At 38.8% G+C, this 15,452-nt stretch overlaps 1 protein-coding gene across 1 annotated transcript in view; it reads right to left on the minus strand.

The window, feature by feature from the left end:
• Positions 1-12,612, minus strand: part of LOC145477880 (prominin-1-A-like) — a 34,028-nt gene extending 21,416 nt beyond the window's left edge. The window contains exons 1-9 of the mRNA XM_081455743.1: positions 10,757-12,612; positions 6,844-6,914; positions 6,160-6,368; positions 5,269-5,389; positions 4,438-4,504; positions 3,852-3,941; positions 2,531-2,748; positions 1,944-2,021; positions 1,575-1,638 (exon numbers count right to left, since the gene is read on the minus strand). Coding sequence (XP_081311869.1) covers positions 1,575-1,638; positions 1,944-2,021; positions 2,531-2,748; positions 3,852-3,941; positions 4,438-4,504; positions 5,269-5,389; positions 6,160-6,368; positions 6,844-6,914; positions 10,757-10,991 — 1,153 coding nt within the window. The 5' untranslated portion in view covers positions 10,992-12,612. The remainder of the gene's footprint in view (positions 1-1,574; positions 1,639-1,943; positions 2,022-2,530; positions 2,749-3,851; positions 3,942-4,437; positions 4,505-5,268; positions 5,390-6,159; positions 6,369-6,843; positions 6,915-10,756) is intronic.
• Positions 12,613-15,452: the final 2,840 nt, after the last annotated feature.

Genomic DNA, 15,452 nt, shown 5'->3' on the forward strand with positions numbered 1-15,452 from the left:
TAAAAATAAGCAAACCACAACGGCAACAGCAAAGAGTAATCTCGTACCCAGATCTCACTCTGTTTGACGCCTGCCTGGCCGTGGGAGACCTGGGTTCGACATTAGGCAAGGAGTATAATGGCTGTGTACGCATGCGTTACTTAAGAAATAGAAACGTGTACGGTGTTGCTATCGAGTTATAGAAACACGAGCGGAACTTTGGGAGAACGAGAAATGCGGTGGGAACACGAGCCGCAGGCAAGTATTTCCACAGGTTTTTCGAGTTCTCCCAAACTTGCACGAGTGTTTCTATTAAACAATTAGATTATTCGCTCTCGATGCCTATCGCGTGATAGTTGACGAGAGCGCAGCCCTCGTCAATTATCACGCGATAGAAATCGAGAGCGAATAATCTGATTGTTTTAGTATAAATCTATTAGTCGTTCAAAACTTTCATCTAAATCCTCTTCACAGACACTTGGAAAACACAAGGAAGCAGCCCCCAGCGAATGCGACGGCCAATTTTTAAAATTCTTTTTCGAATTGTACGTATTCTGTTTAAATTATCTCTGAAAATGATAGACAAACTGAATGAATGTATATTCTTGCGAGATTCGTGGGTTGAATATAAAGTCGTTTTTTTAATCGACGTTGTCCAGTTGTCCTTGGCGTTGTAGTTGTTGTCGCTTAAACTCCCTTTGTTTGTTTGGGCGGAGAGTGTCTATCCGCACTTTCGACCATCCGTTTGTTCAGTTGCGTTGTGGTCGGGAGTTTTTGCTTTGCACTCGTTTAGCTGCTCATTTCTCTGCGGTTCATTCAGTTTATTATTGTTTGGGCAGCTTTTCTACGGTGAACTCTGTCAGATCAAGCACACAGTCGGAGGGCAAAGAAAACGTTTCAAGGACAGCCTGAAGGTCTCCCTGAAAGACTTTAACATCAGCACTGACTCATGGGAGTCACTGGCCTCGGACAGACCCTCCTGGCGCCATCACATCATCAAAGGAGCCCACGCAGTAGAGGAGCGCAGGTCCCTTCAAGCTGAGCAGAAACGGGCACGGCAGCACGCAAGGCTAGAGCCACCAGCGCCAACACAGCGCCTACCCACTTCTGCCCTACCTGTGGGAGAGGCTTCCTTGCCAGGATTGGCCTCATCAGCCACCTCCGGACACTCATCAGCCAACTAGATGTCATGGTCATCTTCGACAACGAAAGACGAACAACAACAACTTATTGTTTGGGCAGGAGACACCAGTCTCTTATTTAAACTCCTCAAGTTTCAAAATGTATGAAAACATAGCTAGGGTACAAGCTCCTTTGCTTCTTTGATGTTTATATAAAGGAAGGCATCCCCACACCCTTGGAGGGTTTCCTTCGATTTAAAACGAAGTGACACATAAACAAATCCTCCACGAAAATATCCGCGCAACGCGCGAGTAATATACGCGGACGAACTGGGTACTATGTCTGAAAATAACTTAAGAGAGATTCCCTTAGGGATGAGGCCTATATGGGGATTCACTCTCTTACTTTGATAATCTCTTGGTAACAGTTAAAAACCTTTACTATTTACCAGTCTTTTCTGTTTGATAACTTACCTTCCCTTCCTGATAATGTCTTTTGGTCAACTTTTGCTGGCATGGAGTTAAATTCATTTTGCCCCTAAAGTAAAAAAAAAAATCGATATCAGTAATATCTGTTAGCTAAAAGTTAGATCTAAATGATAACTTTCGTTGTTAGTGCACGTTGCCTCTAGCTTAAAAGATCTCGTCTACACCCTGCCATGATTAAAAGTCTATTTCTACCAGAAATTAAAATGCGGTGTATATCTTGTAACAGATATTAAATATCTTTTATCCGATATCTTTTTCCTAGCAATCGTCCTATTTCCCTTTCTCGTTTTGAGGTAGCTACACGTAGCTTAAAAGTTATTGCAAATGAACGAGGGTTAAGAATTTGTGACACACCTCAGTGCTTCGTTCTTCAAAGTCATTTCTGGCGAGAATTCCTTCTATGTTTGACAACTCTTGCGTCAATGCCGGGACCTAAAAACAACACAAACGGGGTTGAAAATTGAGAAGAATGTGGTGACAAGAAAAAAAAAAACATACCGTAAAAATTTCAAATTCAATTTCTTAGAGGAACAGAAGTCTTAAGAAATGAACCCTGAAAATCTTGGCACACTTCATCCGGTGTGATTACCTCAGCTGTCAATAGTTTACCCCCAAGCCTTGTTAACACGTAGTTCGTTTCAAAGCTATGTCAACTTCGCTTTATTTTCATTTGGGAGGCTTTCGGAACTTGCTGACAAGAATAAATTACTTTCGAGTTGTTCAAAGTCCATTACGTTGTCGCTTATGACAGTAACGTGAACACGGAGACATGGGGACTGAAAAGATCAGTATTTTCCCTTATGTCGCTATTATGGTATGTATAATGCTGCTGTTATGTCATTATGTCAGGATGTCCACTCTGCAAACATAACGAGTACATAACGTCCATCTTATGTCGTTATGTTTATATCCTTATGTCGCTAAAATGAACTAAGCCTTACCTTGTTAAAATCCGCTTGAGCCTGTAGTGGATCCCCAGTGGGTATTTTGTCACACGCCCCAGCTGTTTTTGACGGCTCATCTTTGTCACACTCTGTTTTCGCGTCTGTTAAGTTGTTGCGTGCCTCGTCCAGGCCATCACGAAGTTTCTGACCAAGCAGCCGTAAATTCTGAACAATGTCCGCCACATCCTTTAAGGAATCTCTTAGATCTTTGAGCTCTGAAAAGCAGATTGTCAATTACCGGACTTTGGTTGGAACTGAATAGCATTTATCACTAATGACACTTTTTTATCAGTTTTATTTGGATGATTTCTGAGAAATTTATTAGCTCGATTACTCCCATGTGTCTATGTTTATCGTTTATTGGTTTGCTTGTTGTTTCTATGTTTTGTAATGTCTTGTTTTATAATTGCTTACCAATTAGACTGCTCAGCCAATCTCAAACCGTAGTAAAATCTAAAACTAAAATCTAAAACCAAAGTAATTGTCTGAATAATTTCGACATTCAATAGGCCATTTTACAGTTGTGTGCTTAGTCACCTGGCGTATGAATGCAAGCGAGGCTGGAGGTGACCTTGCTTCGATACAGACCTTTCTGCTTTTCTCATTGAAATGCAAACTATAGTTAGCGTTTAAAACAACTTGATTTACACAATAAAGGAAAGTGAGGTCTATATCAAAACAAGGTCACCTGCAGGCTCGCTGCCATTCAAAGGCCAGGTCACCAAGCAGACAACTGTAAAATGGTCTATTGAAAACCGCTCTATTTGTTTGTTTATTTGTTTTCTTCTTTCCATGCTTGTTCCATCATTCTTTTTTTGTTTACATTTGTTTGGGGGTTTTTTTTTATTTCTTTTAAATTTTTTCTCTGTTACTGTTATTTACTTGCTTACAACACTTAAGCGTAGAAAATCCTTTTCTCATAAGATATATTCTGTTAGAAATTTTTCTCAAAAAAATCGCCTTTAGTCTTGCTTCATGGTTCGCTAGTGTGCTCTCGCATAAAATAAAGACCTGCCGTCGGCTTGAGGTCCCGTCCACACTGGGCCGGAGAAATTTGAAAATGCAATAATCGCCGGTCAGTTCACATTTGTGTTCGAGTAAAACTCGGGCAGTATTATGGTAACGTCACCGTTTTCAAAATGTTTTCTGTCCGCACTAAAACGCAATGGCGGCGGCGTTTTCAAATTCCTCCGGGTTGAAGAGCGTTTTAGAAAAGCTCCGTTTTCGTGACGGATCAAAGTGGACGGAAGGCCTAACCAAGCTGTGTTTTCAAATCCAACAAGTAATGTTCCCTTGTACAGCAACCGTCGATACTTACTTGTTCCTAGTTCTTTGACGTTATCCAGAACGGCCTTCACGGCGTCTTTAGTTCGTTCAATGACTGGTGTTGTAATATTAACCGGTAGATCTGTAACCAAGGTAAACAAGTTTTATAAGTAATTCCAAATCAGAAAACCGTATAACAAGGACAAATAGCTTCCGTTCTTCTTATTATTCAAAACGCTTTACAGGATTTGTCTGTCTTTTTTCAACCAAAGGAAATTTCGTTCAAAAAGGCCCTTAGCTAAACGAAACAGTTCCTTGAGATTCAATTCAATTCAAGAACTCTGTTACTCTACAAGTTCGGCGGAAATAATGCGAAACTATATTTAATCCGATTAGTTCCTGTTTTGCTCCTAATTGGTTGAAAAACTTCAAGTTTTTTTCCAAACAGTGGGAGCAGATTGCTAACTTAAACAAGTTTCTTGAATCATTAGAGTACAGAGACCCCGAAACATATGCAAAGCACATACGTAATACAGTAATGTAGACCGTAAATCAAACACTGCGATCGAAGTCAAAGATCGTCATACTTGTTACGGTAAAAACTGTGTATGAAATCACTACAACAACTTATAACTCACATGACAATTCTTTTGTTATCAGATCGATTGTAAAATTCATATTTTCTCCGGTTACTTCGCTTAGTTCCTACAAGAGGAAAGCAATTCAAAATATTACAACACAGCACATATAACTAAGCTTCCATTACCAGTTTCCTGATAACATTTACTACGTAGACACCCCTTACAAATGATTAAGAACGAATTGGTTCTAAAGAAAAACTTTACAACGTTTAGATGCCCAGCGTTGTAGCTACAATCGAAACAAACCGTTTGCATGTTACACGTCATCAATAGCTTATGACGTCGTGTTTCAATTCAGGCTACGCGCGCGCGCGTTGTTTATGTTTTGATTCTCGTTCACATTGCTCCTCGCCTTTCTTCCAGCCGGAGGAACCTAAGCACGAAAAATTTCGCCATAACTAACCCACTGACTACTTGCAAATTCCTAATGATGTTTTCTTTTCAGACACTGTTAAAAGTTAAAAGAACACAATAAGCCCTCTTAGCTAGTTATTTCTTCCACAGCGCAATAAGTGGTACTGTTATTCTAAAAAATGGCGAGTGTTTGTATTTCAAATACAATCAAAAAGTTTTTGATTGTGTCAAACTCTGTATAAGTGCCAGTTCTCGCTCAAATTCTGCGAAATAAAGTTTTTTTTGCATTTTTTGAAGTTCATGTTATAGTTAAAAAAAAAAAAAAAAAGCAAAATACGTGCACTTGTGCAAAAAAGATCGCATTAGGAACATTTTTATCGATGGCAGGGAGCAAACATTATCTTGGCAATCTTTCACAAAAAATTCAAATACAACCGTTGTGTTTGACATCAACTTCAAATCTCCAAGGCTCACCTCCAAAGTGTTCTCCTTGTAAATGGTGATGTCCACAATCGAGTCCATAAACAGGGCGTCTAGCGCTGGAGAGGCGCTTTCTGTTTTGTCGTTGATAAGACTGATTGAAAAAGCAGCGATCCTGCGGAATATAAATCGTCTTACAGTTAATCGTGATAAGCCGGCCATGTTACTCAACTGTTCGGGTGTCATTCGCAAGTTTAAAGGTTCAAAATGTGTTTCGACATCAATAGGTTGTCCCGAGGTTTAACTGTTGGAGTATTTTCGAGGGGATTTAAAGTAAATCAACAATTGATCATTTGCGATTTATAACAGTGATTTTCAAATCCTTATACGAGTAGGTTTCGAGTTTTCGATGGGACGGTCTCCATCATTATTAAATTTTTACAAAAAGCCAGTCTATGAGCTAATGTCGTTGCTGCTTTGCAACTGTTACTCTTTAATTGATGTCAGCAAAATGAGATTCTGCGTTTTTTAGTTAAGAAATAATAAAATCAATCTAAGCTTTAACTAGAGCGGTTTTTAATTTGAGTTTCAAAACGGGATTGGTTTTGCTCTTCGCGCCAATTTTTCATCCAATCGTTACTCGTTCGCACGCGTTTTCCCGCGCTTTGCGTCAGCTACCTGTAATTACTTCGAAATTTTGATTGGCTCATTTTATTGTCCATGTTCTTTGTGATTGGCAAGAGCGATTACTTTGGTTTTCGTTTTACGACACTCAGTTGAAAACCCCTCTATCAGACAACGGAAATTAGACTTCAATAATCTTGACTTGGTAGAAGCTCCCAAAATGCTTGCACATCAAAATAAGAAGTGACAAGACACGGCAAGATGTATAGACTCGATTTGCATTGAAGAAGCTTCTCGTTTACACAGTTGTGTCAAACTTACATAATCAATGCCGTGCAAACAGAAATCGCGGCTGTAAAAAGTTGTCTGTGTTTCTTAGGATTCGTTTCCAGGTCCTCCTCCAACAGCTCGCCACCACACCGTCCCTTGCAACGAAAGCAGCCAAATATGATACCGACCAGCGGTATTACAAAAGCACTTATGAGCGACATGGAGGTGAGAAGTGTTACAGGTAGATTTTCCTCTATCGCCTGAAAGGAAAAATCAGTTCAGCGTTCAAATAATCTCAAATGCTAATCAAAATAAGAGAAACTTTAAAGTTTTTTTTGTTTGTTTGTTTTTAATCAACCTTGCTGACGGTCGGTACAGGAGCTACGTCACGGTTTGAGCTCTAAATTTTTCAACTTCATCGTTTACAATCCGTATTAATCTTCTCCATCTTTAATCATCCTTGTTTGTTTATGGTTGATTATTATCTCTTTGGTTTTTTTCCATATTAGCAAACTACTATTTTCAGGTTTCCTTCAACTAAATGGTAATTTTGTTCGCGGCAAAAATAACTAAAAATACCCTTACTGAAGTCGTTTAATTCTTAGAGAGCACTCTCTGCGTGTACGGAAAATGCCACTTGTCAAAGTTCTTCTCAACACATGCGTTTGAGCGGCTCGAGAGAGCTTTTCATTCTTTTTCTTGTTTCTGCATATCAATATCTCACTGTGCTTTTACCTTTCTTGTTATGTCTCCAACCGTAAAATCACCTTTCCCGTCAAGAGTTCGGAGTCCATCTTTAATGGCATCTGCAATGTGTTACATGCGAGATCTTAAAGATTATTTGTATGGGTAATCACATGATTTCGAGTGCAATTTTGAATAAATAAGCACGAGTAAATTTTTCAAAGGCTAACAAAATCAAGGACATTAGGCTGTTCAGTATAAATTGGAAACTATTATTTATGCACATGTACGCATTTCGGACCTGTTTGACCAGCCATCATTCAATCATGGCTTACCAGAAAACCACATATTAAGCGCTTTCACTGCAATTTTTTATGTACAGTTTCAAATTATTCAAAGGCTGAAAAAATTGCTTGAATTCAAATAACAAATACTGGTTTAGTTTATCTCGGCTTTGCACCCGCTAAACCTCGAATTTTAGAATCCCGTCAATTCTGTGTCAAACTGACATCAGAATGCAGTTAGCTTCGGCATGTACAAAAATTTGGGAATCTTTCAATGACTTCTAGCTAAATTAAAAAGGTAATGATATAGATCCAGGGAAATGATTTCGAAAACCTGTGAAAAGATCTTTATGAAAGAAGCATTTGACAACAACCACTCGAGATCGCTAGCGCTGCACGGATACATTTTGCCATCTTTCAAGCGACAACATTACTTTTATGTATTTGAGAACTTTCAAATGCTGTAACTTAAGTGCACAAATTAAAGGAAGAGATTATTGTCATTAATTAAAGAGCAAGAATGTTTTATTGTGTATTGTTCCTTATCATTTTTCCACGACGAAAAGTCAACTTTTTAGTTATAAAAAATTCCCCACCGATGCAAATTTCTCGAAAGGAGATTTCTCGACCGATATTAAGTAGTTATAGTACCCAAGGAATAATCTTGCGTTTGAACTGCTTTTATTTCTTGACTAATTTACAGAGAGCACGGGTTTGTCAGCTAGGACATTTTAATAGCACACTTCAACTACACTGTTCCAATTTCCGGTTCAGCGGAAATATAACGACTGAATTATGTAGAGAAAGAGTTTTTCAAGGCATTCGGGTATTTAGAACTGTTTTTAGTGTCAGTTCGCAGCCAATAAAACCTCTTTCATTGACGAAAAGTTTGCAGCTGATGGAAATTTCTCGCTAGCAACTAGATTGAAAACAACTTGAGTAGTTACTGACGCAGAGCAAGTTTCTAAGGCACAAGAGAAGATTAAGGTATGAGAGTGAATCCCCCATATAGGCCTTATACCCAAAGAATCCCTCCTAAGTTATTTTTTGACATGGCACCCAGTTATTTCGAGGATGTTACTCGCGCGATACGTGGATAGCCCAAGCGACTTTCTCGCAACTACCTGAGACGAAATGGCGGGAAATGTGGTGAAAAGACATTTCATTGCAAAGATGCTTTCTGCACTCGAGCTCTCAGCCGTCTTTTTGTTCGGCTGCGCTTTCGTTTGCTTTCTGCGCGTTTGGCTGTTTATTCTTTTGCCGTTCATTCGGTTTTAGGAAGTTTAAAAAGGGATGCACAACGGCAAAGGCAACGAGTACAATGGCTGTGTACGCGTGAGTTATAATTATTTGTTCATTTCTTTGCCATTTTTCACCAAACAACAAAGAGAAATGAGCACATTTTACGTATTCGAGAGAACATGAACTACGAGGGCCAAATTAAAAATTCATTTTTCGCGAATTTTGACGCTGTCTTACATATTTTGTTTGGGATATCTCTGACAGTGATAAGTTAACTGAATGAATCTAAATTCTTGCGAGATCCGTAGGTTAAGTATAAAAAGTCGTTTTTCGTTAACCTTGGCGTTGTTGTCACAGTACAGTTACACCTGTGACTTGATCACTCGCAATACTTTGCACTTGCTAAAAGCGGGCTCTCGACAAGCCATATTTTTTTATATAAGTAGCCCCGAAAAAGATGAATTTTTATCTTACAATCCAGATTGACTTATAAGATTATTGTCATAAGACTGGACCCTAAAAATAATTTTATTAGTCTTTATTACTATGGTAGAGAGTCTTGCTGTAACTCGAATAAATGACAATATATGACGGTTATTTTTTTTCGTTTGTGTTATTGAGATATTGAAGTTATTATATGGGTTGCTGATCACGCCAAAACAATTGCTCCTTTTCTTGCGTTTCAGTTTTACAGCGGCAGAACTCGTTATAGCGAAAGCGGTTAGAATTTTGTGTCATGTTGGTTGTGCACGCTACAGAAGAATTGTAGATGGTACAAGGGCTCTGTGAAAGTACAAGGGCGTTGCTCAGCATTTGAAAACAGCTGATTCACCTTGAGTGATTTTCTTATAACTTTTCTAAGTCAAATCTTGTTCACCGTCGTCAATTCATTTTCTCAATTACGCAGAAGTTCCCCCGCTTATTACCATGACGTTTGTTGCAATTTGCACCGAACAGGGCCTCAAAAGGAAGACAATCGTGTCAGAATTCTGGTAAACTGTACAACGCTCGTTAAAGTGGTTATAATAATTTGGCTAGGTCTTTTGAAGCTTGTCCCCCGCATCCGAAAGATATTTTCTGATTTTTCTCGCGTAAGGAAAGTTTTCTCAGAGATTGCCTGAGTTAATCATTGTCCAAAAAATACGTCAAAATGTGGAAATTAAAACTGGGTTAATTAAATCAAACTAAAACTGAAAACCTCTTGTTGTTAGTAATGGAATCGTGCGATGGAACAAACTAGGACTGTGTATTACAGCTAAATCGACCTGTAATTTCGGCGCAAAATTCTAATTAATCAATTTTGTCAATTAGGTAGCGCAAATTGAACATAGTTTCTGTGGTCACGCGCTAAACAATTCTCCAACGAATTTCCAGTTGATCTTAACAAGATCGAATTCGCATTCATCGCAAGAAAATAAAAACCTTGATTATATTTGTTTAGGCCACGTATGTTCAAAGGTACAAAGAAACCTCAAGTCCTTACAATGGGAAATCTCTTCCATTACCTGGGCCGGGCTGCTGGTACCATGAATGTACAATGCTAAACCAGCGAAACTCTTATGCTAAACAAAACCTGAAGACCACAGGTCTTTTTGTAAACTTAACTTCTGATCTTTTTCTTGTGATCTTACTTGTTAAATACGAAATCCATCTTATTGGAAGGCTAATACAAGATTTGTTTAACGTATAATTTTCCGAAAAGCTTATTAAAAACATTTTAGTTTACCCCTGTGGAAAATTTGTCAAGATAATTATAAAGCGCTTCATTTTTTCTTCACCGCGGCTTTCAAAGAATTGCATGTACTAAATTATTGAAAAACACCAAAATGGAGTTTACCGCTAGAAGTTAATAACTTTTTTAGCTAGAAAACTCGAGAAATTCGATTATATTTTTCGCCTATTGCCACAGTTATTGCGAACTAAAGAAATGTTGTGCGATTGATGTCGAGAAGTTTCAAATATTTTCTAAACGTTTCAACTACCTTTTAACGCAATACGATCAACTATTTTTTATAAAGGACGACAAAAAGTTGAAATCCATGAATAGGTATTGAAATCCCGTTGAAACATAGACTAATTTCGCTCGGTTAACATCTCCAATTTCCCGCTGATTTCTCTAGATCTGTTTTGAAGAAAAGTGTTAGCTATATATATAGGCGATTTACAAACTTGAAAGAGAAAGCGCGTTTGAAAACATTATGGTTTATTGCACATGAATGAATCTGTCACGATTTTCAATTCAGTCTTTTACAGCCGATTGCACAGATAACGCCCCACGGAGAAAAGCAATCAGAGATCCCTTTTTCCTAGTTAATCCAGCAATAGCCCCTTACAACTGTAACACTTCTCAAATGAGCAGAAAATCGCTAAAAAGGCCAATGTAAAATATATCCATGTCCAGTTTCAATTGTACCACAATACGTTAAATAATATCTTACCGTAAGGCGGAGAGTAATTAAGTGATAAAACCACGGCTTCAGCAATTTTATCATAGCCGGACAGAAACCAGTCGCTCTTGCTTTTCATTAAGGTGTAGTTATTTCCTTTACGTAGTGGAGAAAAGATTATCTTATCTCCTCGAAGACTTCCTTTGCCTTCTACGACGAGAGAGCCGGCGATGTAAGACAGTATAACTGCAAGGAATACTTTCTTCTCCTTGGGAAAGGAGGCCATTCCCCCGCGGTCTTTTTAGCGCATTGACGGTGTCTTTTCTCTGGAAATCTCTCACGAATAAAATGAAATTGCTAATAAAGAAAAACTTGTTAACGGGCGCCGCATTGTAGCTGCTATCAAAACAAACCGCTCGCATTTTACACTTTTCGTAGCAGGTCGAAAATCATTTATGACGTCACAGCTTACGGGCGCGCGCGAGGCTTCTTGGTTTGCCACCAACTCGTTCGTCTCACCAGAGGCACAATTTGTTTTGGTCAGCATCAAGAGAACCCGTTTTATCGGGCATACGTAGAGAGGCAACAGGAGTATCCGCCATCTTGAATTTTTCGCGCAAAAAGACCCCGGGAAGGAGGTTGACAAAGTTCCTTTTTCGAGAATTCAGAGCGGAAAACGTAATAAGTATGCGCGAGTTTTGGCTGCGCGCCGGGCTCCAAGTTTGAAAAAATGGCGCGAATTTCGTCGATCATGTAAACGAAAAAAGTTACGAACTTTATATGCTTTCCAAATTTTCCCCGCAAGCAGCAACATTTAAACGTCACGAATGGAAATCTGGTGTATTGTTTTCGTTGGGAATCAATTTTTTCGGACAAAATTAACCTGACCTAAGGTTTGCGAACCCTTCATTTCCCCGCGGTATATACAAGAAATTTCGATGTGAAGACACATTTTTTCCTCAAACACTCTTTACATATAGCATCCATATAAGCACACCACTGAATATATAAGCAAGAGAGCCTCTCAGCAGGCAAGGGGAGACTTGTTTTCTTGACAGTGAAATGCAGAAAAAAATTAATGCTTGCCCAAGCATAAATAAATCAACCGAGCGACATCCTCGCATACCTTATTGACAGTCCGCCGTTTTTTCCACCATTACAGCCTGCATTATTACCTGAGCCCGCAAGTAGAGCTAGGGATGCGCAGAAGGCTGCAAAGTACGTTTCTCCGCTCTGAATTTCGACAGAGGTTTTGTTGTTCACTTTTTCCTCGTTTCCAGAGCCTCTCAACTTTTACGACGAACGCTCAGCGCGAAAACTACAGGCCCGCTCTCCACTCTCGTCTCCGGAGCCATTCAACTCTCTTAATTTAATAACCGGGGAAGATTTGGTACAAGAACTATCCGGTTTTTGTAATTCACTGAGAACTCTCCTCGCCTTGTGGCCCCTCAGACCAGCGGTTTCCTTAGCATAAAGCTACTAGGAGTATTTCTACTCCCTCCTGAGATGCTAGTCCATCTGAAAGGGTTACCCCAGCATTAAATTTGCCGTTACCCATTTATACACCTGGGGGAGATAAAAAAAGCCACTTTAACGGTTAACTGTCTGGTCCACGGAACATAACACAATAAACCCGGTCAGGGATTGAACCCACTGCGCTCGATACGAAATCCATGCTGGGACTAACCTACTGGCAAGTGTTTCGATCATTGTTTTTTGTATACAAATAATGTTTACTACATGACGCCTAGCATCAATACTGACATATATACCTTGCGGAAGAGTGTAATCAAAATATAACTTGCTATATATCCCTTCTATTTTCGGGCAGGATTCTAACCCACTGACTCCCTAGGCGACGAGACAACTAGCAAGCTGTTTAATACTGGATGGACAAAGAAACTCCATAAATCATCATCACGAGAAAGTATTCGCTCTTTCATAAATCCGAAACAATCATTAAAATAACATCGACAGCTGATAAACGGCTTCTTTGTATTAGAGAGTGTTCAGAGGACGGCAAAAAGCATGAATAATGAGCAACGAAAAAGGGCAAAGAATTATATCATTTGAAATGAAATCTGAGAAATTAGCATCAAAACGCGACAAAAAAAGGTAGGGATGTGTCCATTAAGACGGATTTCTTTTTCCTAGCTTACAGTATCAATAATTGCAACACCAAGTAAATAATTGCTTTCATTTTCCAACCAATCACCGTAAATGCAGGGTGCATTAATATAAATATTTTAAAATTAAGGATGGCTGGAGTTTTTCTCGAATAAATAAAATATGATTGGTTTCCATGCTACGGCTGTCAAGAGAGGAAAATACAGTTTCCGCTCGTGTGGAAATTAGCCAACCTACTTCTTGAGCTGTAAGCGTCTGATGCAGGCCTAGCTGAAAATATACTGGTGGAATCGGAGTCATATACTCAAGGATAATTGTAAGTCTATACAATTTTAAAGCTAAGAGGACATCTTTATTGTATTTATATATCTTATAATAGTTGCTTTTCTTGCGTTTTTGGGTCTAACTTTAAAAAGTAGGGCAATGTTCGCAATCATTTGCGGTGATAATCGAGGAAGCCATTTGCTAACGTAGCGAACGGATCGAGCAAAAACACTAAGCTTCGCGCGGTATATTTAGCTCTTAATAATTAAAACGTGTTTCCTATTTACAAAGATCGACCATTGGCTATCGATATTCTTTTACAATACAGGTTTAAGCTTCGAGGAGTAAGATACTTAGATAACGCGTTTTAGAACTGGCTCTTTGTCCATTGACAAGAAAATACAGCTGTGTGCTAACCCGCTTTTCAAACCGACACAGTTAACTGAGGTTACGTTGAAAAGAATATCTTCCCTTACTGAACACTCTTTGAAGAACATTCACCGCACATATCGTTAAGTGTTCAGTGTTTCATCGCGGATAAACTGCGGTCCTTGATGGGTTTTTTTTTTTTTTCTTTTTCACTTTTGTATCAGAGAAAGGAAAAAAATTATCCGAATTCCAAGATTTCCATGATAACGAATCAAAAGCGGGTGGAAAATGCGTATTGTAAATCTCAAAGCATTTAATTTAGACAAACTTGTTCCCAAACGTTGTTTTATTAAATATTCAGAAGCGATCTAGACGATTGTCACAAATTTAAATTAACATTACAATTACCGATTATTTTCATTTTGTTGTTTCTAATAGTAACTGATAGTTTCAGTTTTTAAATGTCAGGAAAAATCAACCTGTGTCTGTTTTGCAATATTTCAAAGGTGTTCTTTAAAGCCAGTTTCTGTTAGGTTCAATTTCCTACCAAAAATGATTTTCTTTGACAGCTAGAACAAAGCAGGTGTCTGTTGAATTCGATAAGTCAGACAAAATGAGAAACTGGCTTTTTGTTGAAGTGTTATTGAGCTCATAGCGACCAAATAAACACACACACACACGCTACAAAATTTTTGGGTATGAAGTGGTTTCTCCTGACCTGCCGATCGCCAAGAAAATGAAAACCCTTTCCTAATAATTTATTGAATTATTAAGAAATATCATAACTTAGCTTTAGAGACGTTCGGGACACGTATGACAAGTTATATTGCCGAGCTATTTTAAGAAGAAAGCCTAACAGCAAGACGCTTAATCAGTTTCTGTAGCATGAAGCGACTTTTAGCATTGCTACTCCCCCCTGGACGGGATGCTAGTCTTTCGCAGGGTTACCGCCCAGCAGTCTGTCAGGAGTAAATTCCAAAATTCGCCGGCACCCATTTATACACCTGAGTGGACAGAGGCACTGTGAGAGTAAAGTGCCCTGCCCAAGAGCACAACACAATGTCCCCGGTCACATGATATTTTCCAATACGGACTGTTCGATCCGGAGTCCGGCGAGCCAACCACTGGGCCACGGCGCCTCCCACAAACTAGCTTGAACAGCCTGGAAAATTATAATTTTGAGAGCTTCAGGTGCCCATAACCTATTATCACTTCTTCACTTGAATCTATACATCTGCTTTATCGAGGCCTCATTATATTTTGCATATTTTGCAACATACGCTGACAACTTCAGTGTTAAGGTGGCTCAAAGGATCTCAAAACTGTTTCCAGCACTTCACAGCAAGCCTTAGATTTTGATGGGTCATTATAACCACTCTATACCAGTTGATGCTACAATCATGTACTCTTTTCACGTTCCCTTGTAGCAGAGCTGCTCGCGAACAGAAATTTCGTTTTTTTTTTCTTCTTGTCACATTTTCTCGTTCAAGAACCAAAATGCGTGCTGTTTAAATGAAACAGAAAATTAACACTTGCTATTTTGTTCCCGGACCGACCACGTTAAACTCTCTCATATGGTTGATTATCCGACGACCAAACCTGCAAACAAAATTGCCCATATAAACTACCATTCGTACATTTTGCATTAGTCTTTTTTCTAAGCATTTTAGGAGTGTTTCAATTAATCCCAAAGTGCGCGTATGCACATTGAATTTGATAAGTTTATTTGCTCGTCTTTAACAAACTTAGTATGAAGCTTGGCTGCCCAATTTTAATTTGAGCGTGGCGGAAAGTTTTCCGTCTCCGTGGTCAGCTAAATTTGCATCTCTTTCATCATTTCGTTTTGCCGTGGGCATTTCCACAAATATCACGTAAAATCGCTTAAAATAAATATATTCAATTAATTCCGGAAATTTCACAAAAAAATTTCTAAATATCGCAAAATGTTTTCTAAACATCTCGAAAAATTCTCTAAACATCTCTTATT

This window comes from Orbicella franksi, chromosome 2, assembly GCF_964199315.1.
Source record: "Orbicella franksi chromosome 2, jaOrbFran1.1, whole genome shotgun sequence".
Taxonomy (NCBI): Eukaryota; Metazoa; Cnidaria; class Anthozoa; order Scleractinia; family Merulinidae; genus Orbicella; species Orbicella franksi.